The sequence below is a fragment of the Neodiprion pinetum genome, chromosome 2 (assembly GCF_021155775.2).
Source record: "Neodiprion pinetum isolate iyNeoPine1 chromosome 2, iyNeoPine1.2, whole genome shotgun sequence".
NCBI lineage: Eukaryota > Metazoa > Arthropoda > Insecta > Hymenoptera > Diprionidae > Neodiprion > Neodiprion pinetum.
Window position 1 is genome coordinate 10403080 of NC_060233.1, and position 27349 is coordinate 10430428.

General features: G+C 40.8%; 1 protein-coding gene across 2 annotated transcripts in view; it reads left to right on the forward strand.

Moving 5' to 3' along the window:
- Positions 1–7043: 7043 nt before the first annotated feature.
- Positions 7044–27349, forward strand: part of LOC124212687 (uncharacterized) — a 78245-nt gene continuing 57939 nt past the window's right edge. For both annotated transcript variants that reach the window (XR_011176469.1, XM_046613028.2), the window contains exon 1: positions 7044–8220. Coding sequence is in view for 1 of the 2 variants with exons in the window: in XM_046613028.2 (XP_046468984.1) it covers positions 8212–8220 (9 nt within the window). In the remaining variant the exon portion in view is untranslated. The remainder of the gene's footprint in view (positions 8221–27349) is intronic.

Here is a 27349-nt window from a genome sequence, read left to right on the forward strand (position 1 = left end):
GAGAAAACGCGTAAAAAACTCTTGTTATATAAATAATCGTGTGCAACAAGGAGACAGCTGTCTTTTCGCCTCGTGTATTTGGTATATTCACCTTCGGCTCGCCTACGACTCATATTGGAGACTTGCACAGTAGGTATATTATTTATATGGATAAGCTACTTTTACATAAATATACACGAAGATAAATATTTCTTAAGGAGAGAAATAATCATCTGCGTGGATGACGGATTAAACTTTTCGAGCTTGAAACAAAAGTCAGTGACTCTTACAATTAGGCAGATTTCAGACAACGTACCGTCTTTCAATTATACCTACACGAGGGCGACTTTATTTTCTTAAGAATTTTCTCGCTGTTTTCGTACCAAGCTCACTTATTCGGCCGGTAGATCAATCGTTTGTCCAATTTTAAGATTTCTATATTTGAGAACCACATTGACATATATTTTTTCCCGGAAGACATGGATCTTAGTGTTTCACAGATAACTACAGCAAATTTGTAGCTTTTAGGATTTTTTGAGAGCCTTACTCTTTGACGCTAAGCTCAGTATCAATCACCGAATGTTTGACAGAAAAATCGATCTCTTATCATTACTTTTCTCTCTATCTATTCTTGAAAGAGCCTTCGAGTAAAAACGAATCGAGAATTTCAATTTTACAGCAAAGATCATGACAATGTTCGATGATGTTCACCTGAATCACAATATTCACCTATCTTGGAATTTTTTCCTGCGGCATCACCGAATATGCAATATTCCGTCAAGTAGTTACCCAAACTTTGGAAAATCTGGTGAAATAAAGTAATCATTGTACGTATGTTCAGAAACAAAAAAAAAAAATGAAAAAACAACTCGTAGTCATGCATGTTTATTTACATAATTACTATGATCGCTGTGAAAGTGCACTACTCAACATGTGATTTATAAAGCCGGTGATCAATCATTTTCAACTTGAAATTGTACATCCGCTATCGCAGAGGTTTTAAAGAAACAAAACGGTCAAATCGAAATGCGAGTCGCAGATCACTCAAGTTCTATATTAGTCGACTGACTCACTGGGCTTACATTTAACCGATAATTTTTCATACCAATTATGAATGGGAGCTAAAGACGGGATACCAGGTGATTGATCGATACACGCACGCCGGGTTGTTCTGGATTTATATAAATGGGTGCTTCAGCATTTCAAAAATGTCTGTAACTCTATATCTGACAAACATGTTCAAATTACATAATAGGTGAAATTGAGTAACAGGATTTAATGCACAAGATGAAAAATAATATAAAAATTGAATTTGCCACAAACTTGTGAGGACATAAGAATTTTCTTTCAACATGTTTGAAAACATTCCAACATTGATACTTGTGAATAAAAAATTTCGAACTAAAACAACGAAATTTTCTTTTGTCTGGTCTCAACGAAACCGTTATGGGACTTTATTTAAGAAAAATTTAATTTCTGAGCATTTGTGGAGAATTCCAATAAAAATGTAACTAAACGAAGAGGTTTGGATGACTCTAAAATGATTGCAGAAGAAAGTATCGGGGGTTTAAAATTGCTATAGTCGCATCTGAAAAAGTTTGAACCAAATTAAAAATGTCGAGTTCGAAACGTAGTCGAGCTGGCATGGAATGCCCACTATATATTTGAACGACGCAGGGTATCGGCGTAGATAGGATCGCGGTAATACGGCTACCCTGCTGTGGTGCATTTTATTGCTCTTCACTCCGCGCCGTTTAGCTCTAAATTGTTTCAAGACCGCATCTCGCGTTGTAAGAGCTCGCACAGGGCAGGAAGAGCTCCATTAGCTACGTCAAATTTGATATTATAGATGCACGATACACAACGCAGAACAAATAGAAGATAAACGATTGAAATAAAAATTAGAGACAAACAAAACTTGCATAGATACGTGGCGAGCCATGTTTTTCAGTATGTATATATGTTGTGACATTCGTAAGGGATAAAAAAGGAGGTACAGAAGTTTTCATGTTATCATAAATTTACATGAACGGTATGAACGATTCTTTTTCTTTGACATGGTATCGAAAAGCGTGAAAAATCGAGGAAAATTAATTTTTACGTAGAATAATATTCAACCGAAGAATAATGTGCCAATTTCCGATCAACGAATTTCCTTGGGATTGAAAGTTAGAAATTCATAATAGCGCGTTCAATATCACCGATGAAAATGCAAGAACTTATCTGATCTTCATGATACTTGATATCCAGGGATTTCTGACGATGCTGATTATGAATTTGAAGTCAAAGTTCAGGAATTCGGATATTCGGAATGGTTGACTCTTTGATTGTTTGAATTTTGACTTCAGATATGAGACCGAGTCTCGTCTAAATCAAGTCAAATTCTTCGTTGATGTAAGAAAAATATTGTATTATCAAATCGACCGCAAAAACTGGTTTATAACAATCTATGCTAACAGTCAAGTTTTTGTCAATTTTAACACCGCTATATTAGATCATGGATTTGAAAAATACCCAAATTTTGAGTTAAGATCAGTGGACTCAAAACCGTCTACTTCCAAATTTCGAGTCGATCCAAGACAATCGAAATATGCCTGTCTCGAACGAATGAACGACCACCTGTATCGCATGGCATTCGTCAATACGCGGAAAAAGTAATTTTCACCCTTTATATTTATGCAAAAAACCGGCTCGCTGTCCACGCGTTACCGCCGCATGGACACCGTGTAGGTACGGGAAATAATAAAGATAATAGAAAAAGATGTAAAGAGTTGAAACGTAGGTCGGAAAAACGCGTGTAACTGGAATCGTCGGAGCTGCCGAGGTACACAGAACTTACACAAGAAAGGTGAACGGAGCTGTTGCTCCGGGCCACCCTGGCTCCAGATTAGCATAAACACTCTCGAGGACGGCGTCGGGACCGCGGCGAGACGCTCCGGGTTATATCTGCTCCCTGGGCTGCGGCTCTAGCAAGTACACGTGTAAATCCTCCGTTTCAGTTCTTATTCCCAGGGGGACAAAGTGTCCCTCGGTTCCAACGGACCCCGTGCAAGCTCAGCAACACTGCCTACACCTATGCCCCTCCACGTATCTGCAAATGCGATGACGACGCCCCTTGAGCAAATACAAGAAAATGTAAAATAATGTCAAACCGACCTGCGTCGCGTGACTTTCATGTCATGTTTCTTAATCTGGGTTCTTACGGGTGTATACACTGAAAAAAATTTAGTAAAACAGGTATCGGCAAGAAAAACTGTTTGAATATTGTTGGAATTACGAAAAACGAGTCGCGCTATTGTCGATCCTTTTTTGGTTATTGCAACGCAAAATCAGTTTCTGAGGTTTACCCTACTTTTCTAGTTAAACAAGGCTTTAACGTCAATTTATTGTCGCACGAGCATTAAATTTTCGCAACAGTTGCAAGAAAATATAGTAACAGTGATCGTAATGAGAAAGAATAGTAACGGATACTAGACTTTTCTGTAACAGCTAGAAAACTAATTTTCATTTTCTACCTAGAACTATATTTTTCGATTGCAGTAAAAAATGAAAATAGTTAAAGACTGAGCGGTAACCGGAACTACAAATTTCTCTCAGTGTTAATTGCGTGAACATTGGTAGGTCACCGCTTTTCTGTCCCCTTTGTAACTGATCTTTATACTAACTGGATGACTGACTTGTAGGCCTGTCCTTAAGGAGAGTGAAATCGAATTGCGATAGTCGCACCCTTTAAATTGGTTCGAAATAGTTCGGAAAAATTTTTGCATTTTTTTTCCACCATATTTACTCACCCCTAGAAAGCCTTACTTTCTCTTTTTTAGATCGATCTTAAAGAAAATCAAAATTCTTAGCTGAAAATAATAAATAGAAATTCGAAAATCTCGATCACTTCATCTTCCTGCTCAGCTTATCTTATCCTAGAGATATCTGAATTTCCCAAGCGGCGCTTTAAAGAGGAAAAATTCACCTTCATTTCACTTTTATAGAAATGTTTTTACGATTTTTTTCGGACCAAGTACGCACTTCGTTTCAAAGCTGTTCCGAATCGCTGCATCAAATGTTCAGAACTACCTGACTTAAAAAAAAAAAAACGCATTACCGATACATGTTATCAGTGATTGAAGTCTTCTTGTTAGAACATACGGCTATCAGAGAAGTACAGTGTCACGTTTTTATATGAGAACATCACGACGCATGGGTACCTCTAATCGTGAATGTGCACGGAATTATAGTGGCAGGGGAGATTGAAAAAAACGAAAGTCTTCAAATTGAATACTAATGTCACGTCTCTTTCCTGCGCCATCCGCTTTGATGCCGTCGCGGTGAAAACACCAGCAACCATTGATTATTATTAATCTCTTTTTGTTACCACGCCGGCTAAATTACGTACTGTAACACCAGGCAGCACATCCCGCAGCTAATATACTGGAGAAGAATTTTTTGTTTCTTAAAACACGGATAAAGAAAGAGGAAAACGTGAAGGAGTTGACGAGGCGAAAGGGATTCCCTGGTGGAACGAGGGACAGGTGGCAGTCGTATCTTATGAATGGCGTCGAATATCGAAATGCGTAGAGTCCGGTTCCAAAGACGCAACATGGCGTCGAAAGATCGTCGGGAGTGTTTTATTATCGCAAAGTCTCAGTCACGCCACGCGCTCGTTCTTATCGCCGAGTTCCCGACCGAAAAGACAACATCATCCGTTCTTATCGTACCACACTGTACAGTTATAGCTGTTGCATTATTTCGCGTCTTGCGATACCTACGCACCTTACAGTATTCCTTTCCTCGAATAGCTGGCGCGAGTAAATACAATGCCTGCAATAAATGTTTAGTCTACAACGCTGCAAGACGCGCTAAAATCTCGCACATTAAGTGTCTGCCAATATTCCTTCGATTTGTTTGCCTGGCTCGTATAACTGCAGCGTTGCATCCCTGCTGCAGTGGACATGGGACCTGGACAAACGGATTCGCCGATCGGCCGTAAAGGTGCGAGAAAAGACAAAAGAACCCCGAAATAACGGCGCAGCCGGTAAAATCGCGCACTGCGCAATTAACGCACCCATAGCCTCCGATATTCGTCGCTATTCTCAATGAGAAAACATTTGCCAAAGATCACATTCAGGCGTTAAGTGCATTGGCACCGTGAAGCGATAGGGAGAGCTTATAGGCATGTTTACATATTGTGTATATACACAATCAGCGTCGACTTAAGCTGTTTTCTGTTTTCACAGACATCGAAACAAACGGACCCGCTGCTTCAGGCCTCTGTAAACACAAAGATTTTCGACAAATTTTGAAAAACGAATCCTCGCGCGAAGTGCTTGCAGTTGTACTTGAGACCACCGTTTATACCTTACTTTCTACACTTTTCAATGTGATGCGAAAATTGCCTTTATTTTCACGTCGATACGAGTTCAATTAGTTTAATTTTGATTCATTTATCGTACTAGTGAAAAGCGTTCGACGGATTCTGCGTCTGAAATAAAATTTGATCGAACAGTTTTCTTCTCGTTTCATTGAATTTGAACGCCTGTAATAAATTACTTTACTCATCAACGGTTTTCATCTGTTGAAATGACCAGAACAACGACTCGCGTTCCTTTCCACAGGAACTTCGTAACTACCTACTCGTATTATCCGCGAAAATCGATCGGTATGCAAAGTTCCGGGGGTGAAGGTCGGATGCGATAAAAGATATAAAAAAAAGGGGGAGAGGGAAGAAAATGAAGAAAACGAACAGCGTGTTACGTGGGGAGCAGCGTGCGCTCGCTATGGTCGTAGGATACGTGTAACATTATATACCCTGGACGTAGGATATAACGTGCGTTATAGGAGGTAGGCAGTAACTGCATACTGTGACGCGGAAACCTGTTGTTCCCCTACATGATATAAGCGCCATTATATCTCTCACAGGTATTACGTACCCATACACGGGTGCGTTTCAGCTGTGTGTATCCGCGCATGCGGGGTGTCAATTTTTACGGGCAGCATGATTCACGAGCCAGGTTCATCAACTTCTTCCCAATTCTCATCCACCGCTGCGTATAACTGCATGTACAGCGGCTCGCGCATCCTTTCACGGTACACATGATAATAATGTGCGACAAACAAAGCGTATGTACCTAAGACACACGAACCTACAAGTTCGATCGTCGATTAGGTTGGGACTGAATTAATGAAAAATTAAACTTGTTTGAAGTGAATTTTAAATAATATTTAATCGTACGTGTAATTGATTATTAAATTTGGATCACATGTTTTCAATGCTGAAGAGTTGGTGGACTGAATTTGATCTGCTTATACAGTTGAGTGAAATCATCTTGGGATTAATTTGAGCGAATATTGAATGGTTAAAAAAGATATCAAAATTAATTGTGGTTATCCCTGATTGTGAGGTGCACTAAATTATACAGCCAAAGTGATCATGTGTACAGATTCAAAAATGAAATGTGCTAAAATTTTATAAGTATATGTACAATGCAGGAGAAAAAGAGATTGACTAGAAAGTTTCATTATTGCTGCGAATAAAGAATCCAATTTTTTATACAACCACAAAATTTGCGAATGAAATTTCAATTTCGCCTGCGACTGTAATAATATTCTAGATAAAAACTACCAAGAATTAATCATAATTATTTTATAAATTTGATAAAAGTGTATAATTACGTATAAACATAATGCACGAAATAAAGAGATTGACTGAAAAATTTCATTATTGCTACGAACGAAGAATCCAAACTTTTGATACAACCATAAGATTCGTTACTGAAATTTTAATTTCTCCTGCGACTCTAATACTTAATATGCTAGATAAAAACTTCTGAGTTCTGAGAGAAATCATTACTATTTTATTAACAATCGAAAACTTGAGACAAATTGGCTGTCGATGACTACGTATCCGGATAGGAAATGAAAAACGCCGGTGGCGCTGCCGCGCGGCAACCGCAATAACTGAAACAGCGCGAGCGCGTGTTGCGCCGGGGCTGGAAATAGGGCCGTGGAACCGGCGGTGTTCAGTGGGATTTCAGCCGCTGTCCGCTGTGCGAGAAGAGCGAGCGAGCCGCTGGTTCTTCAGCGACAGCGTGTATCTCGGATTGCCGGTGTGCGCGTTTTGTGCGCGTCGAGTTCTCGCGTCGGTCGCGGCCAGCTGAAGGCCTCCGGTTCACCAGAGAGAGCTTAATGCCCGCGTACGCAAGGGTACTCCTCATCCTTTCCGGCATCGCATCGTCTAATTGTGTGGTCCTTCCTTTCGAAACTTAGGCGAGGGAGCTTGAGACTTTAACGCTCGGAAGGGCGACGCCGCTTATGTTACGAAATCGAATTTGCGCGGGTTTCGTGCGCGCCGTGAAGTAGCCAGTGATCTCCCCGCCACTGCGGCGCGCGAATTTTTTTGAAAATTTGATTGGTGTTCGTGTCGCACGTGCATCGTTGTTATAAACCCTGCAGCGATGATTATCGCTCTATTTTCCTGTGCATCGTTCGGTGATTAGTGCGGTCGGATATCCGGCTACATGTCTGCGTGACCTGATCAACTGATTAGTTACTTTCAGCTGTGTGCAACGAGTATCTTCCGTTACACGCGATTGGGGATTTATGCAGTTCATGATTAAGCTCTGCAATCGTGCAAGTTTAATAGATGTGTTTAAAACTCTTGAGTGCAAAGATAATCGGGAGCCGTAACCTGCATGGTGGCTAATTGTGGAGTTATCGTAATTTGAACCGACAAACTGTGAAACAATGGTACACTCTTCTAAAAGGTTGATGATAATCGCAGACTGCCGGATGTGGCGTGTTGACGAAAAGTGTGTGGAAAGTGCAGTTTAACGAAGTTCGTTCATAAAATAGTAACAATAATGGTAGTGAAACAAGTATTTCTACAGATTGATATCTAGTTGAAAAGCTGCGTGTAAATTATTATTGTGATTCTGTGTTTGTCACTAGAAGTCTTTTCGTTTTTGTCGATCTGTGACGGAGTTCAAGTTTCATTGATCGTCAAACATTAAACTATGTAACGCAATGCAAGCAGGTGAAGGCCGTTATGTCGCCGAAATTACCTGCCTGGAAATACCGCATGTAACGCATATCTGTTAACGGATATAGATAAGAAGTGTGGAAACGCATATCCATCGCACATGCTCCCTGCTCGTAATTGTTTTACGGCGAGAGATCCCTGGCTAAGGATTACCAGCTTATACGTCAGGGAAAACGCCGCCGTCGCGAAGGAAGCGCGACATGGACGACGTGAGTTTCATTTCCATTTTATGCCTATGATAGCTGCGATTTAAACCTGGTTTTCAAAGTGACGTATCTGAGATTCCATTCAGTAAAGTTTGATCAGTAACTAAATCTTATGCTAATATTTAGTGCGATTCGATGACGAAGTTCACGAAGAACTAATGAAACCCAAGCATACGTTCGATGTTACAGATTTATAGAAATCACGTGGCTTATATAGTTACATCGATCTATTCGTTTGTAAGCGTCATTGATCGAATTTTCTTCAGGTACATGTTTTCAGCAAGCTTTCGATAAGAAACGATCAGAAGATCATGTTCTATATAATGTCTGATCTAGGAATTGAATCGATCGTGAGAACTTGATGAACTTTCGAAACAAACTTACTCCAGAGTTCTGCTTCGGAGTTTTTAGGAATCAGCGCAAGAATTAACTTTTTCTAATAACAATTAATTGAGATTTTTACAAATTGACCAACCGAAATTGAGATAATTTATTGCCAAGATAGGTATTAACAATATTCCCACCGTTCCTATTCAAACAGAGAATTTGAGTCTGACAAGTATTGGAAATGATTTGTCAATTGTCACCACACAAACTTGGAACCATGTATACATAAATATTAATCAACAGTCGATGATCAATGAACCGAAATGAGTGTGAGAAATAGTATGGACCTTATTTTGAATTACCGATTCTTCTCGTACTTGGACGTTCTGAAACAAGTGTGATTAAAACACCTGCGCTGCAGAGGTTTACACGATAACACCTAGTAGGTGGTCTCCTCCATGGATCACGTGTACATTTGGTTATGCTTTAAGACCCTGTTTTCCATCTCGGAGTGAAAACCGACCTCGAAAGGACGACGACAATGACGACGTTAGTTTGGTGAACCACGAACGGGTTTTATTTGTGGTGTGTAGACACTGCGCATTAAATGCACGCTACGTACATGCATACGTGTATCTGTAAAATATATATATATACCATACATAAACATATGTGTGTAATCTACGTTGCAAAATGATTAATGAAACCGGGTCTGATTGGTGAAGCAATACCCGCAGAGCTGCGGGCCAGTTGTATCTTTTATACACAACTGAGCTGGTATAATATTCGATATTCTAAACACGCCTCGGAATAGACCTTTCGAGGTCTTATTTTAGGCCTGAACCCCGAAGAAGGATCCCTGGCATCCATGGCGGTTCTCTCCTAGCATGTACGCTGCACGCGTTCCTCGATAGACGATTATGTTATATTATTATCTTGTGTAAAAGAAAAACGAACTAGGAAAATAAAGAAAAATTGGTATATCGAAGCCATTAGCTGCACGCCGACGGGACGGGGTGTTTCGACCTTCCGCTACGTAGGTAGGTAGGTACTAATTCCTCACGATTGTCGAACCTGCGACTCCTCGTACCGCGGTGTCTATATAGATCTTCATTATTCTCACCATTAATCTTACACACTCTCACCGTCCTAACGCGATACGCAAATGGTAACGCAAAACGCAATTTTTCCATAAACGATTAGATTTGATGAAGAAACATAAACCCAAAAAAAGAAGAGAAGCGTAGATTGTGTGTAATTGTTGTGTAGATACGTGTAGTATATCTGATTACAACCGAGATATGCGGCAACATTTTCTTACATCATGCGCTTATCGAGTCACGTATATTCAATGTCGCTGATATTACACGTAAAGACGGATATGAATGTAATATACAAGAAAAGTTGTATGTCAACTTCACTCTAACGCGTGAGTTGAAATATAAGAAGAAAATGTTTTCAATACAGTAGCAATTTTCTCACTCTGTGTAAACTTATATATTTTCAAAAATTTCTAACAAGATTAAAAACCACATGTATAAGTATGGCTAAGAACTAGGAGATGAAATTCTACGATATATAGCCTAAAATTTTCAACGACTTGATTACGAATTTAATTTATCGTTACAGCAAGCGATAAAAATGTAATATACGTTTTTTTCTTGAAGCGCACGATCAACGCGATTACTGTACAATATGTTCTATACGACTATAAAAGTATCATTAATGAATTAACATGTAGCAATTACGTTTTACAAATTCGCTTCGCTGAAATTCATTCTGGAATAGCAAAACTGTGAATTTCGATAAATTAGCGTTACTTACGTTAATCTCGTTTCCCACCACGTTCCTCAGTTTCGAGCCAAGATATCCCCAGCGTTTCTCTTCTCCAATCATTGATACATTTACACCTCGTTCCGTAGTTCAGTTCGGTGCGTGGGATGTCAAAAATTCAAGTCAGAGGTAAGTTTATCAGTTATTATCAACGATAATCGAGACGTACGACGCGAGAAGAAATCCAATCTGAAAACCGCGGCGTTCAAGAGTCGGCGGACAATGCGGCCAGATTGCGCATTGTGTTTACTTAGGTGTATCCAGTTTGTCCGAGTGTAAGCGGGGCGCATGTGTGCGCGCTTACGGAACACTCCCGATTCCCACATCCATGCATGCACGCCGAGTCTGAGAGCGCATAAATTCTCGTTTAACTCTCATTCAGGCACACGATATATACACGCGCTGCAAGTGTGTTGTATATACATACTCGGACGCCTATCCGCGGTTTAGGTTCGTCACGCATAACGCACCGTCTTCATTAAACAGCCCAGCTAAGCCTGAGTTTCTTCGCGTGCATCTTGGCCATTAAACCCAGCGAGGCCCTCCCTGCAACTAATTTGTACCGTAAATGAGATCCGAGGATCATTATCCTATAAAACAGACCCACGAGTTCTGCTGCCCGGTTTTCCGCCCGCGTTACATTATATCTATCTCAAACCTGCAACTCTCGTAAGCTTTGGACGCGGCAGGACGAACAAGACTCGGGGGCTTCCAGGTATAAGTCTTGTTAATCGCCAGTTTCGGGTGTCAGAGCAACCGCACACTTCTCTTTACACGCCGCGGTATTTTTATGGATACTCACCTTGGCGATCGTTTTCTGTGTTGGTCAAATTGTTACTGCTGGATTATATAATTATGATGGACAGAGGAAGAAGGTGGTTACGTCAATGGAACGTCAAGTCATTTGTTTCTGTGCATTTCGTTTTACTAAACACTTACATTCGAAACACTTCATACTGTAAGAATATTTCTATTCGTTGGGAGGTGAATCGCGTCTTGCCGTTATGGTCACAAAGTTTTTTTTAATAATTATTACTTTACATGAAAAATCATGGGAAGCCCGTAATGCAGAATATATTCATTCATGATTTGAAATATATGTATGAAAGATAATTAAACAGTAAGTTATTACACTTCATTAATGGTCTGCTTTTAGATCCACGTTTAAAACTCTTGAAGAGAATTTGGCTGAAATTTTCGCAAAATCTATCGCATATCTGCAAAACTTGTTCTAATAATTCAATAAAATTTCATGCATCACTTCCAAATCTGTCTGAAATTTTTGATTCGTAATAAAATTGCTGAAAATTCGGCAGCTTTATCTGATAAACCTTATTTCATTAGGTGATGCAATACGAAAACATGACTCATAATATTGAAAAGAGAAAAATTTCGATGATCAAGGTGAATACAATTTTAACAAAAATTGGAAAACCAGATGCCGCAGTAAAAAACGCGTAGCTGATCAAGGTCCCTGAAATCGCTGCGACTATGCAGGCGCCTTTTTATACCGCGGCAAAATATTTTTCAGAGCTGACAATTAACGGCGGTTACACCTTCGACATAATTCGGCACGGGTAATAACCGAGTCGACAATCTCGACTCTGCACGCAACATCCAGAAGCGTAATTCTTGCGAATTCTCCGCGGGACTGATGCAAGGCATCGGCAGCTCGTAGGTCGAGCTTTAATAACGCTCGTCAACATTTCTCTCATTCAAAATTTTTACGCTTCAATATTCATTCCATCAGCCAGTATAATATTCTCCGTCGAAATTATGAGGCATAAAAAAGTCAACCTAGGTAGACGAGTAGTTTGACCAGTAATCGAAACGTAACGACGTTCCAGAAAATCGTATATATTCGAATTATGCGACTGATTTGTGGTATGTTGTAACAGTTTCTTGCCAGATAAAATTCTGTAACATTCTACTGTTAAAAATTGGCAACATTCTCATGTAAATTTAACTTCGTTCCGCATTGGCAGAAATTTAATTTATGCAACGCTAAATTAAGCACGTGTGAATAAGTGTGTCCAAATGTTGAGAATGAGAATCGTGATCCATCTTAAACTCGCAATATATCGCTAAGGGATTAAAAAACGCGCGATAGTTACGCGCCTACGGTGATGAAAAAGTAAGAGAATCCTATTAATATTGCATGACGAGTGATGCGGCAAAGAAGTCCTGATTTCGCATGCGGAACGCAAACGCCCCCGACGCATCAAATCCCTGGATCCAAGCTGTCCCTCAGGACGTCAGAGTGCTGCACCTCAAACGGTCGAAAGTTCTCGCATGTACATGTACATGTGTCGCCGTTTTTGGTGCAAAATCGACGGCGAATTATGCGACTCTGATTCGTGCGGCGACTGTCGAGCGTTTGAGCTGCACTCGGTCAGCACTGTGAACATTGCACATACATATATACATAGATCGTAATATGTGTGCCCTCACTCGGAATACCGCAAATAATTTCACACGAATCCGCTCGAGTAAATCTTCTGCTACGATCGTTCCGCTGGTACAGTGACCCATTTTTGCAATAAAATATTAAGCTTCATTTTTCACTTCGTTTCCTATTAGCGTCAATTTTGTTAAAATATCTATCTTACTGCTTCTGATTTCGAGAGATAAATCCAGTATTCAGAATTGTATTATCAAACTGCATAATCGGAATAATTTCGTTCTCGAAACTAGAGTAGAACTCTACATAGAATTTAAAATGACGAAAATTATTGAACGAATTGTATTTAAATCATCATTAAAATAGAGAATCAAAAATGGATAATTATATCCAAATCGTTTATTCTAATTTTTTGTTTTCTTTTCCTTTTTTTTAATAGTATAAAATCAGATCACTGACACGATTTTACATCGTCAGCATTTGCAGATTTCCATGCGGCTCATTGTTTCTGATCACATTTAATTTTTGTATTAGCAAGCGAGATAGATGCTACGCGTTATGTGAAAGTGAACGAATCGCCCCAGAAATAATTTATTTCCCATTTAGACAGACCGAAAGGGTTGATGCGTAATTATCGAATGATTATCGTCAGCTGTGTTCAGCTCCCGTAAATAGACGGGAAGCAGAGTAATTCTATGTTCCATTGTACGCCTGTCCGTCTGCCTCGCTATATAATATACCTACCGGTAAAAACTCTGTTCCTCCGGACTTACAATGAGTCATATAATACGAGAGGATTTGAGATTAAAACTGCGCTGCTAAATTACTGCGTTCACTGCAAACACATATTATATATATATATATATAATATATACCTATGTAACTTGTGTTATATACGACACAGGAAAAAATTGAAGTTTTTAAGTGATTTTGGAAATATGTTTTCAGACAGTTGTAACATTTTTGATCGATCAGAATCAATTAGAGTAGAATAGTTTATTTATACGTTTTACACTTGTACAATTTTGTCGTTTGTGTACTGAATTTGTAGATTTTAAAATGCCACAAGCTAAGATAATATTTATGTTGAAAAATTTGCACCGATTGAAACAAATTCGTGCAAGAGTGATTAAAAAAAAAAAAAATATATAAAACTGGTGAACTATTTGTAATAACTTGAAGCGCGGAGCTGATATTATAGCCATGCGTGATCGAAATCCCACATTGTTATACCATGCAGAAGAATTTTAATTACACCGGGATTCCATACTGATCTCTTAATTGTACAGCTCGGACTGGAGGGCAATCGGGTCGCCGTAGTTAGGAGACAGATGATCTATCATCTCATTGTCCGTGCGGAGAAGAACAAGCGAATGGCTTTTAGCGCGATGAGCTTGCGAGATGAACGGTGTCGCAATCTTTGCAGTATTAACTTTTGACCCCGCGTACATAAGTATATTATAAATAAAGTAACGAAATCAAAGATTTAAACGTCGCTCTACTAAAACGCGATCCAATTAATCATCCGGCATCATCGACGAGTCGACGACTCCAGATCTTCTTACAAGAAGATGCGTACTCCGGGTTCTGCACTCAATTAGCCTCGAAACTTTTGTAATACGCGTCTTGTGTATTTACCGCGTAATAAAGACCTGCAAATATTGGACCCAATCAGGGACCACTAGACACTTGTCACTTGATACCAAGGGTCAAACACCGGTTGACCAAAGTGCTCGCGCGTTTCAATATTTCCAACGATTTCACCTCATCATGTGATTTTAAGTGATTCGTAATCATTTCAATTATCTTGAGTGGTTTCTTGTTATTTCAAATGGTATGTCGATCGTTTAAGTTCATTATATTTTTCGTACGAACGCGTTCGTGATTTAAATGTGAAAAATCGTAGCACCATTACGCATCGATCGGCATGATAATGTACCATAAGCACACGCGGCAGTCAGATGGACGTGGAGACTTCGAGGGACCATTGAACTTGCTTCCGGTTTTGTTATACTCTTCATCAATCGCTTGAACGCACCGCCGAGCGCCGACCTCCGAAACAGTAGGCTTGTCATTTCTATTATTTAATACCTGATCATTGTCGACGTATCTTCTCATCCAGTTTCAATCCTTTCTATATCGAATGTTGGAATGAAAATTATGGATGTTCACATTCGATTCATCTTGCATATTAGGACTGATTCCTACAGATTAATTCACCGTAGGTGATAAACAAAGTGTCAATGCGAATTAACAGTTCTTTAAGAAGGAACACGGGACACTGTTTAAAAAGCTAAGTAAGGCGGGCGAGAAAAGCTTCGAAAATTTCGGAATTGAAAACTGACTGACAAACAGGTAGATCCAAGCTTAGGTGTCCTCCATAATACGTGTGTATCGAGGATGATGTTGAAGTTAGTAACGTTATCGTAACGATTCATGTTGACGAAAAATCGTTATTTCGCGATTTTGTAACTGTTTGAAATTCATTAAACTGAATCAAAATCATTACAAGAATCAGAAAATAGTGATTTTTTCCCAACGTTTCGTTACAACAACGTTACTAACTTCAACCTCGTGATGAAAGAGAGTTTAATCAATTCTCAATACAACCTAAAGAGTAACTAGAATATACGGAAGTCAGTGGACACTGACTGCAGCCGCGGGAGGCAAGGTATCGAGATGAAATAATAACACGAGAAGGTGGGCTAGGGTTACGTAGGTACCTATAAGTGTGGACGCTGATATAGAAGCCGCGGGTCTAATGAAGACGTTTTGAAGTATAGTAGGCGAGAGAGAAGGAATGACAAGGCGCCGCGACGCGTATTCGCGGTATACGTACTCTTCCTCCTCGTCTTCCTCTTCTTCTTCTTCTTCTTCTTCTTCTTCTTCTTCTTCTTCTTCTTCTTCTTCTTCCTCTTCCTCTTCTTCCTCTTCCTCTTCATCCTAACCGGAGCATCAGTGTCCAAGGTAGAGTCGGTAAGGAGGAGAGGAAGAGTGGTAGGACACGGGATCGCGAAGGTGTGGTAGGGGGGGAGAGGGGGAGGCGGAGGAGTGGACGATCATGAAAGGGGCCGCCGCTCACTGCACCGAGATTTCATTCGTAGATAATCCGTTTCCTTTTCACAGCCGTATCTAGACTCGAGACTCAGCCCATGTGCTTCTCGCCGTTCCGCCAACCAACCCAACCCAACCATTCAGTTAACTGTCCTCCACTTCGCTCGCTCTCGCGCGACAGGCAGCTACTTTTAATCCCACCTACCTTTTGCTCCTCGTTTACTTACCGAACCGTAAAATTGAGTCATTCAGACGGATTTTTGAGAACGGAATCAGAGAACGGGAGCGAACGGTGTCGGATTGATCGAAAAAGAAGGAGAAACCACCGAGATGGAATGGAGGACTCGTAACTTTATTTATTTTATTTTTTTTTTCAGTTCACACTTTGCGGATAGTATCGGAAGCTTTCTTTTATAATGGTTAATCTTAGAATTCCTAAATTATGATCGGGATAAGCCTGCATCGCATTATTCTATACGATTTGTGATTCAAATACGACTGACTAACAAAACTACGAGGATCTTCCGATTGAGACATTAAAAATTCAAGTGTCGTTGCAAATAATCCGTAATACGTGTGATTCTTTTTTTTTTTTTTTCTTTACTGCACATCAAGATTCTAATATCACAGTAAAACGATCTGAATAAAAATTCAAATCCCTGAATGTTTTACGAAATAAGTTGAAAGATTTCGTCGAGAAAGAATTACATGTATAACAAATGATGTTAGAAATTTTTGACGATGTCCAGTTTTCGTGCAAAGTGTGTGTGTGTGTGTTTTTTTTAATGAAATTAACTACCTCTAAAGTTTTGTTGAACATGCCTATAAATTCATTTCCGCAAGGTATAATATCACATACATTATAGTTTTGCCGAGGCATCTGATAACGGGGCGATAAATTTTTCAAATAGTTGACAATTAGTCCAAGTTTTTATTCTTTCGACGTTCTTATTTCGACTAGCTAACGAGCAAGAATCTCGTTGCGCACGTCACGCCGACCCGGATAAATACCTACTACCTACTCGAGCCTCGGCGGCAAATCGTTCCTAGTTTTGGGCCTGATGCGTGATCATAAAATGCTCGTAAACGTCCCTCGCGCTTTGTCATATAAACCCCATAGCGACGCATAAACATTGAAAATTACTGCGTAGTCTCGGTCAAGAATTCACCCTGCAGCAAACGACGAAAACGATTCAGGGTTGCGATCAGCAGAATCGTCGTCGTAACTCTGGATTAATAATGAACACCAAAAAAATTTCTCGAATTACGCGCTTTCAAGCCGCATGTCATCGTCCAAGCTTTCAAATTACCAGTCATTGTGTCTTGATAATTATTCTCGAAAGAATAATTCTTTGTTATTCCATATTTCGTGGACGTTGTGTTTGAAAAATTGTACTTCAAATTAGAGTGAATTCATTTTTAGAGCAGTTGATGCCAGTTAGACTTATGACTGAGAGACTTTGACCATCTCCAATTTGATTTGTACACTTTATGACCCTATCATTCTGAAATTCGCTGTTTAACGGTTCTTAACTATGGTCATTCTTGTTTCTTGATGGAATATTTTTGAATTCTCGACCGATGATTTACTCAAGAGATTAAATTTCTCCTGTTATTCTCACCTTGGCGCGAGCACCTACCATGGATATACAATAATTGGATCCTCGCGTATCATGGATGCGAGACTTTTATGTATACAACGCACGGGGTAATTATCGTCGGTGATCGATAAATCTTCCACCCCGACAATAAAGAGGCCTTGATAAGTATAAACTTTATAGGGGCTTAACAACTTAATTACCAAATAAAAGTCCCCGTTGAAATACTGTGCAAGTGTGTCTCGAAAAACAAACAGGCAAACCTTTCTCTAATGAAGAATTCAAATGGTGAATATTTATGTCGATTCGTTGACGTAATATATCTCCAAACTCGACGATGATTGGCCTTTTCTGATCCAGCATACGAGCCAAAATCCTAACCTAACCCAGAGAAGGATTAAAAAGTGATAGTTTTCAGGTAAATTTGAATAATACAAAAAGCATTCGTTTAGTGACTTTAAGTATAAACTTGGAGCAAACTATGCGATAATTTACTGCTACCACTAAATGAGTCTCCTAAATTTAAGGATCCCAATCTTTGAGCTAGCAAAACCAGCCGACGCACGTATTCAAAATCTGCGTAAAAAAAAAAAAAAAAAAAGTTAGAAATAAAAAGAAGAACCTCCCGCGGTGACATGAATCAGCGTGCAATTTCTATGCAAATCTTGAATCCCATTCTCGGGACATTCGGGACAGCTTGCAAAACACTTTAAACCCGCCTCTCCTGGTTCGGATATAACTTAATTCTGATCCAGCCGCGTTGAAATATTCGGATCCCCAATATAGCGTAACACTTTCGAGAAACGATCTTTCGCATGCACGGTGAAAAAATTTTTTGCCTTCACATTTTGGGCGGCGATTTTTTTCCTGCGTCTTTGACCGGTTTCCAATTTATTTCGTCCATTAAAATTACTCTTTAAATTAACCGCCCCTTATCCCAAGGTGAAATCTCTTGCGTTATACTCCCGTACCAGAGGTTCGCTGCAGGTATGCTTCGGGTATGCTTCGGGTATGCTTCGGGTACTGTAAGGTATAAGACGCGCGGCGTGCGTCCGCGTTCGGTGTAATGGAGATATCTTTATTAGAAGGTCGGTAGAGTCGAGATCTATAACGGGACGCCGAGGATCTCAGGAAGAGAATAATTATCCAATAATTATCGTTTGCCTCGCGCGAACGATGAGCTTGGGATGCTTCGGCAACGGTCTTCTTTACACACGCCTTGCCAGCTATCACCAGCCGTAAATTACTCCCTCCTCAATTTCGCCCGCACAAATTATGGAAATTTTGAACGAACCGCGGCAGTTTGTAAACCGGCTAGTTATAGGCTCACCCTCGGACAAATTATAAAAGGGCTACACTTGAGTGTTGAAAATACCAGGCTCGAGGTGAAGATACCGTGAAACGCGGTGTTTTATACACAGAAAAGCATACCGGAAAAATACTTGCAGGTATTGGTTATGTATTTTTATTTATCCACATAAGTCTCTGTGTTTAAAGTTCGGTTTTTTCTCACAGTCCAAGACTGAATTATTCTACTCCGTTGGCTAGAGTTAGTGTTGAATTTTTCCCGTTACCGTCAACACTCTTCCAAAGTGGATTTCATGGATTTTGTATTCACCTAACTTATCTGATGAATGTGTTGGGAAGAAGTGACATCGTGAATCATCTTAAATTTTCGTAGCCCAATGTTGAAAAAATGCTTTTTCCAACATTATATAACAATATGCCCGGAACCTGATTGAAGATAAGATTGCACATCGTCAATTGGGACAACAATGTTGCTATTTGCACCAATGAAAGTAAACACGAATAAAACAACATCTCTGATATGCGATAGAAATGAATATGTTTTTGATACGCTTCTAATGTTTTTGGGTTTATGATGTTCACCATAAAGATTTCAGTGATCGCCTGAAAATTGTTTGTCAAACTCGAGTGCGAGTATAAATTATTTTTTGTCAATACGGCGTGCAACAGATTTTGATCAACAGTTAAACTTTCGCGTTGCTCAATTCTACGATGATACAAGATTTGTAGACTGTTTTTTGAGACAATTTATAGCAATCTGATCAGCGATTAAAATGGCCGTATGAAAGACATTAGAATCGGATCAAAGATATCAAAGTTCAATCATTTTGATCGGTGGAATTGCAAAACGTCTTCTTAAAATGATGATATCTCAGCTTCGTTTATCCGAATTTGTAGAGATCAATTTCCATCACACGTATAATACTGATGTCGTTTCACTCGTGTTCACCATTAATGGATAAAACACTTCAAATAAGGGTTTGAAAGATTTTTCAAACGATCCTTCTCTTTTCCCCAACTTGGATAAGGGTAAAAAAACTATTATTATCGACTCGTAGAAGGACCAGAATATCGAAAGTCTTACTCGAAAAATTTAAAAATGCGGAAAGTCCAAGTCCAGAATGACAAAATAAATAGAGTTCAATATTATCGAGAGGAATTCCAACGATTCTACAGTTTGGCATTCCATGTTCCGACTTTTCTATTCTTTAACTTCTCCATGCTTTTGTTTTCAAAATTTTTAAATTGTGTATATATGTATAAAATAAGTTGTCGCTTTTTAAAAAATTACATATCGTATGCCTTCAATTTCTTCATCTTTCTAAATTTTTACCCCCAACCTCCGATCCACGCCGTGGGTCTCTACATTCGCCTCGAAACGTTGCGGTGAACAGATCGCGTCGGAGTTTTCAGATCGAACGAAGCTTCAAGGTAAGTATCGGCCGGAGTCGAGTTTCAGCGACATTCGAATCCTCCTCCACGTTCGTTCCGTCGCCGCATGCTCATACCTCGGTTCGTCCCAACACGAGACTTGGCTCGTGAGGCCCCGTCGAGCGGCGTCGGTCCCGCGGTTCCTCCCTCGCTGCCGTCAGGCCCACGACCCAAGATCGAATGTGCGATCGAGTGTGTAAGTGCGACGGGCCACCAGCAGAGCCGGACCACCCGAACCCCGGGTTTGGAACCGAGCAATCAGCTCCGGCGCACGAAGGAACCTAGGAGCGAAATCGGAGGAACGTGGAACTCGAGTAATCGTTCGAATTCGACCACTTTGTCGGCCTCGCGGCCTCCGACTAGTCCCGGAATGTGTCCACGTGCAGATAACGCGATCCGACCTCTACCGTTCTACGGCATCCGGTTCTTCTTCCCGGCACGAGAATTCCTCGGCTATCTTTTACGCGGAACTCGGAACGGGACCACCGGTCTTTTCGCGGTATTTCTTACGCCACTTTGCCGCCGCTGCGATATTCTACACCGAAAAAAATGATTTAGGTACAGTTTAAATCTAGCTCTCGGTCACATTTTTTTGACTTACTCGACCGAATATTCACTCATGAAAATATGGAAACTGATACGAAAGTGGATAAGATTATTATTATCACTCAAGGAATTTAAATTATGCACTGTAGCCAGATTTATCAAATCCAGGATCAAGCTGAGTCTTCCAAATATTCTACTGTCGAACTATCAAGCTGAAGCTGGCAGTCAAACGTGTTACACTTTTTAGTAATTGTGTGAATGTATTGTGAGTTCGAGGTATCTCACAAAATTTTCATTCTCGAACTTCGTTACCTTTGGCTTCTAATTCTGGCTACGAGCTTCAGCCTCGTTGTCGAACTCCTTTCCGTTTATTGAATACCGATCCACGTGATGTCAAGAGATACCATTTTTACGCAGTTGTTTTAAAAATCGGTAACTTGTCAGTATAAATACTCAGTCATCCGATGGAGAGAAGGTATGATTTGTGATAAAATCGGAGTTAAAAAATTCGATGAAAGACCAGTACCGTTATTCTAATTTTTAAACAAGTTGTGCCGTAAGGTGATCGGTACGTCAGCATTTTTCGGATAAAGTCAACCGTAAAATAAACATTCTAGGAGAAAGGCTTGCATGCCTTATTGGCTTGCAGGCTTGTTGAAGCCGAATGAGGAAAGTTTGGTGAAATAGGAGCCTCGTGAGATAAATAGTGACGCTATATCACTCCGTGATTGACACAAGGCTGTTGTGGGATAGCATGAAAATATTTGAAGTTGAGAAATAACTAAGCAAACAATCATTCTTTCGTAGAACAGTGAAGAAGCTGTAACAGGAGTTCCGAACTAATCCATAAGAATTTGCCTCTAGGGAACACTTCTCTAAGGGTGGTGTTGCGGTTGAGTGTCTGGAGAAGACCGTAATTACAAGACTTGCTGATGAGTTTAAACCAGCACGTATGGATGGAACGGTCGTTACCACGGGATACCTTGCCTTAGTGTACCCACGTACTTAAGGCATATATAACCCGAACCACGGTTTGATGCTAGGCTGTAAAAAGTTTGACCCTGCAGACCTGAAAATTTGAACCTCCTCCTCAAAGCTTTCAGGGCAGAGGAGATTTCACGGATAGGGTTATTTTTTATAAAGTACTTGATTCATCGTGCATCAACAAAAGATTCAAAAAAATTAACAAACATCTACGGTTTTTTAACCCTTTGCGGCACAGCGTCTCATGTATGGGACACCTTTTGTGAATCGGTTAATCAAGATTTATATTCAATTTTTGAGATACCGCTGTAATGTTTTTTCTTCTTTTTTTTTTGCATAACTTGACTTCTAAGATGTCAATGTTGGTATTTTAAGATGGATTACGATGATTCCGCGAATATAGTAAGCGCAATAAATAAAGTTAGTGCCGGAAATGCCTGTTTTTACAAAATAAATGTAATTATGGTTAGGTTATGAGGACTAGAAAAGTGGAACTCGGTAATCTTGGGTTTTCGGAGTCCCTTAAAACAAATCAGCCGTCAAGATTTCAAAATTCGAGACAACTGATTCAATATGGCAGACTGAAAATATAAAAATTGTTCTTATTCGCTTGAAGCTTGTTATTCAGGGGTTTTCAGGGTCGCTGAAAACGAATCCGATGCCAGAATTTCAAAATTCAAGATGATGGATCCAATACGGCGGATTTGACTGCAAGGAAAACTTAACGCTTCAAAGAGTCACGTCGATTAATCAACAGCCAGTGGTGATCGTGGCCAAATTGTCCAAGTAAACTTAAACCAGTCAACCCAACCGGAAATCTTTTCCACTTGAAACATAGGCGTGGTATGATTTTCAAATTTTCTCATAGTAAGTGTAACTTCGTGCGGTGAAACGGCGGCCTGATCCAGTACGTATACTGCGGTTGATCCTCGAAAGAGGATCGGGAAGAGGAGAAGATAAAGAGATTAAATCAGTCGATCGTTATTAGTCAATCACGTAACCGGTCAATAACTAGTTTCCTCCACACGGTCAGAGGCACGCGGAGGCGCTCGGTCTCCTGCAATTTCTTCCGTCTTCTGTTTGTTCGTCTGTAATTAAGCCACCGCCGTCGCCGCTGCCACCACAACCTTAATTACTCGTCCTGTCCTTCTCGAGAGCTGCACTCAGCCGCCTGGCACCTTGCCCCAGGTGAGCCCAGGACTCTCCTATACATCGAGGTACCGGCCACAGGATAACACAAAGACTCGGTGTGGATCCGCCTCGAACAACATCCGCAAGGTCGTCTTATGCGGTAGCTTTTCTCAACGCGAACAACGCAGAGATAATAATTACACCCGCCCGTGCAGCTTCACGGAGTGCGAATGTTCGCGATTCGCTCAGCCTGTTATTCCTCTTCATTTCACGAACCGAATTACTTGTTGTTCCAATTACGGGATTTCGCACTTTGCAATGACTTCTAAAAACTGTTTCACAATCCGTCGAGATCGTGGCTATATTGGAACTTTCTCACGGCTGGAACTCCGGTGTCTATTCTTGTTTGTCAAAGTTCGTATTACGGCCAGTCGACAACCCGATTACTCACTTGCATCGTAAGGTGACACTGCTACCGTGTAGTGATAAAATGGATTCCTTTACCCGTTTACCGTTACGTTCAGGTATATTATACGTACATCATATACCCCGTAATACCCGGTAGACGATATTCTTATTGTACAGTAATTATGGTGTCATCACTAATTTTCATCCACCAGCAAACTTATCAACTTATACTTTACGTAACGATAAGCAAGTTGAGTAAATGTACTTCTTGCGTTACAAAAATGTGAAAATAATCAAATTGCAGTGTGTGATGGTTCGACCAAGAAACTTCGTAGTCGTTGAAATCCATGGATTTAAGAGATAAAAAAATTTTGAGTAATGTCGAAAAATTAGTAAAACCAATTTTTTTAGGTGTCCAGTAGACTTCATGGAGGGATTTCATGATAACGGTAAACTTTCCGAACGAAAATGATTTTTTTCACCTTTTAACTTGGATTCAAAATCATAAAAACAAAGTAAACATTACATTTTTTAAATTAAAATTCACCCATTTTTCCATCGAATATGAGTAATTAGAGTTGGCTAAACCTTCGAGAGACTTGGTTTGAATTAAAAATTAACCTCTTTCCTCAAGTACGATGTCACTTTTCTGAATTAAACTTTAAATCATACTTAGTTGCCAATTGTTGTAAAAATTTCTATGCACGTATTAAAGAATTCTATAAATTCATCACCATTAAACGTAAAAAACGCACAAAGACAAGTTGATCGGTAATCGATCAGATGATTGAAAAATTGGACTCTGGCGAGAAAACGTCGACGTACGACAGCGAGTTTCGAGTAACGTCTTGACATTGAGTATGCGGGTCTTTAACACGCACTATCTGAGGGGTGTTTAGACAGGCCGCGATTAGCAGGGGTATCAATTTGCAATTTTCCATACCCGCAGCAATCGTTGAGCATGCGTGTATCACATTCCAGGTTGTGCAAATACGCTTTCGCAGTATGTCGTAACTCTACGATATCGGCGATCCTGGCTGTGACTTGGTCGTCATTGGTTAGGCAACGTTTCTTCTCAAGTCTACAGACCACTTCGAGACTAAAAAAGATTGGTGGTGCTCGCGGCTCAGCTCGGGTGTAAAGGTTAATGAGCGCAGAGGCACAACCTATTATTTGAGCCTGTTCTCCTTCCCTCCACCTAGCCGAACGAACCAAGCCGGGCTTATCCTCCTCCACCTCCTCCTCATCTCCCCTCTCCACTCCTTCCTCTCGCCCCCCTCGCCACAGCTGCTACACCCTTTACCGCCTTCAGCTTACTCTCCCCCCCGTTATCCACCATTATACGACGGCGCAAACCAAGAAGGAGGGAAAAGACCGATCAAGGAAGCCAATCCAACCGACCGGTAGTGGGGAAACTGGGAGACCTTGAGCTGCCATCGAACGCCAGACGTCTTCATCCTGCGATTGCCTCAAAGAACGCTGGCTGTCCTCAACGAGGAGCGCCAACAACTGCTGAAGAAGATCGCTCCAGCTTCGTGTACTTCGTTCTCAATGTACAGCATTGGTACCAGTACCTCGTACTCGGATGTCTCACGAAGTCTAGGTCCACGTGACATCAACGTTTGCAACGATTACAGTGGTTGCACAACACTGGAACCAGCGATTCCACATTCATTATTCACAATGATATATCAATTTGCGGAAGCACCGTAGGAGGGATAGGAAAACCGTTCTTCCGGTGCAGAGCAATTGGGTAAATCGAGACATGAGCACCCGTTATGTAAGGTTTCGGAAGCACGGGTATTTGTCTATTGTGCGTTGTTTTTACGACTGTAACAGGAGCGTCATGCCGCGTGGATGCAGGGGGTGAGTTTTCGAACAATAGCCGAGGGCGACTAAAGGCTGTGGAAGGGTCATCCACGGTGGGATGTTTTTTCGGGGTATGGCGGGGTCGCAAATCATCGGATCTTTGTTCCTGCCCCAGGGTTTTGGCCGAAGCGTGTCGACCTGCAGGGTGCAGTGAATAGGGATGTGAGTTTCACATTGAAGCCCCAAAAATCGGTCAGCGTTTCTATCCTACACCACAGCGTTGCTCTGTCAGTTGAAACCGGCTTGTTTCTCGGTTCTGGGTATACAATTTCGCGGTCACCTATAATTCAGGGTGTTCGGTGTGGCTCAAGAGCAATATAGAGACGTCCAACGTCGGCGTCCCACGAATTAGCCCTGATCCCAATGCAACGCCCGCATCTGTTAATCCTTTGGCCCTACTTAAATTGTCTACCTCGATTATTTTATGGTCTTTCACGTGCGTTCTCAGATATCTTTTTCGAATACGAATTTTGTACTAAATGAGGTGTACAAGTATCTGATTTCAGCTGTAACTGAGCGGTGCGTGAAATTTACTTTTGAAAACTGACCATTCTGTGAGTCGCTTTCTAGTGAAACGAGACTACGTTCAAGACTTGAAAAATAATCTCATTGTCAAACTGGACCTCTCACCTTCGTAGAATTAATTATTATTCTCTGGTACACACAAAGTATTAATGAAATTCGGACAATCCATTCCAGCTCGACATAGTCTTCGAATTACAAAATGAAATGAAGTAAATATTTTCCCACATGAATTCTGGGTCGCTTGTGCCATGCTCTGTGAACCTGTCAATCCTGCAATAAATCATCGATGCTTGAAAAAAGGGATAAAGTATTTTCGGTGAAAGTATCGTACAAGTATAACAGCCGGTCGTTGAAGCTTGCGGCTGGTTTTTACCGCGCCTAAATATGAACACGGATCATGATGCGGCCAAGTCGTTTTGTTCAACGTGTTATAGGGATCAGTGAGGTGTTGAATTTTTAAACTCTATCTGCGCGGCGACCGCAGCTGAGGAGTTCGGTTTCAGCTCATGCATACGCGTGGCCATGTGGGCTGAAATACTGACAGGGTACACGTGTAAGTAACGCTGCAGGTATCGGCGACATCCTTATATGTATATTTCCTGAAGGTCGTCGCCTGCCAGGCAGTCGCGAGAAGCATCCGAAGACCGAGCGTAACTAAAGCGATTCTTGAGGATAACTTAAAATGATGGTCGTCTTTGGCTCTACTGGGGATTACAGTAGTTCGAAATGCTGAAGAGCCTTCGCCGGGCTGGGGACATTGACGTGTTTATGGATTAGACCATTCAGTCTCGTCAGCGCGGTCTCCCTTTAGGGATTAGGACGATTCAACCTCGCGTCGAACATATCCTCACCCTCGACTTTCAAACTCTTACCTCTCCCCATCCCGTCATCGAACCGCATGAAAAACGAATGTCCATAATGCGTGCATGCACTGTGATTTCAGGCTTCCTGACTGACATCCTTTTACCAAATTCAATCGATGCGATTTTGTTGTGCTTTGCCAAAACAGTAAAATCATCTGACCGTAGCGAAACGTTCGGACTTTTAAACTGCTGTATTTCTCATTCTTTGGAATCCTTTCAACCGTACTAACTCAACTTCTCCACTTGCGGAAACACTAAATAGATCTCTGATACATCTTCGAGTATCACGATTCGACGCGTCGTCTTACCGCGGTGAATTTATTTCATCAGCTTCTTCGAGATTGGATCAAAATCGATTCAAAATTATTCAGAATTGACTGTAAATCAATGAGAAATCACGATGACTTTCTCAAGTCTGAAACTTAAAACTTAACGATGTAATCCATTATACGACCTTACGATTATTTCTACTAACAACCTTTGCACCGTATGAAAACGGTAATGTTTCCAGAATTATCAATTACTTCAATACGCGGGTCTCAACGTGAGACACTTTACAGTGTGTGTAAGCCTCACCTACAAGTGGAGGAAATTTGATACAGAAAAACTGTTCTAGGTATTCATGGTCGTACCGGTATGGCTTGATTGATTTAGTGGATCCGCGCGGCGCTAACAAAGGCGAAGTAACTTCGTAGTTCTTCTGGTTGGCCGGTCATCGTTTCAGGTTGTGGTTTTCAGGTCTGGTCCACCTGACATGAAGCTCAGATTTATCACGGTGCCTGTTCGGACCAGATATCATCTCGCCTCCGTGTCCGTGTCTCGTCATACGGAACTCCTCCGCTCCCCTTTCGACC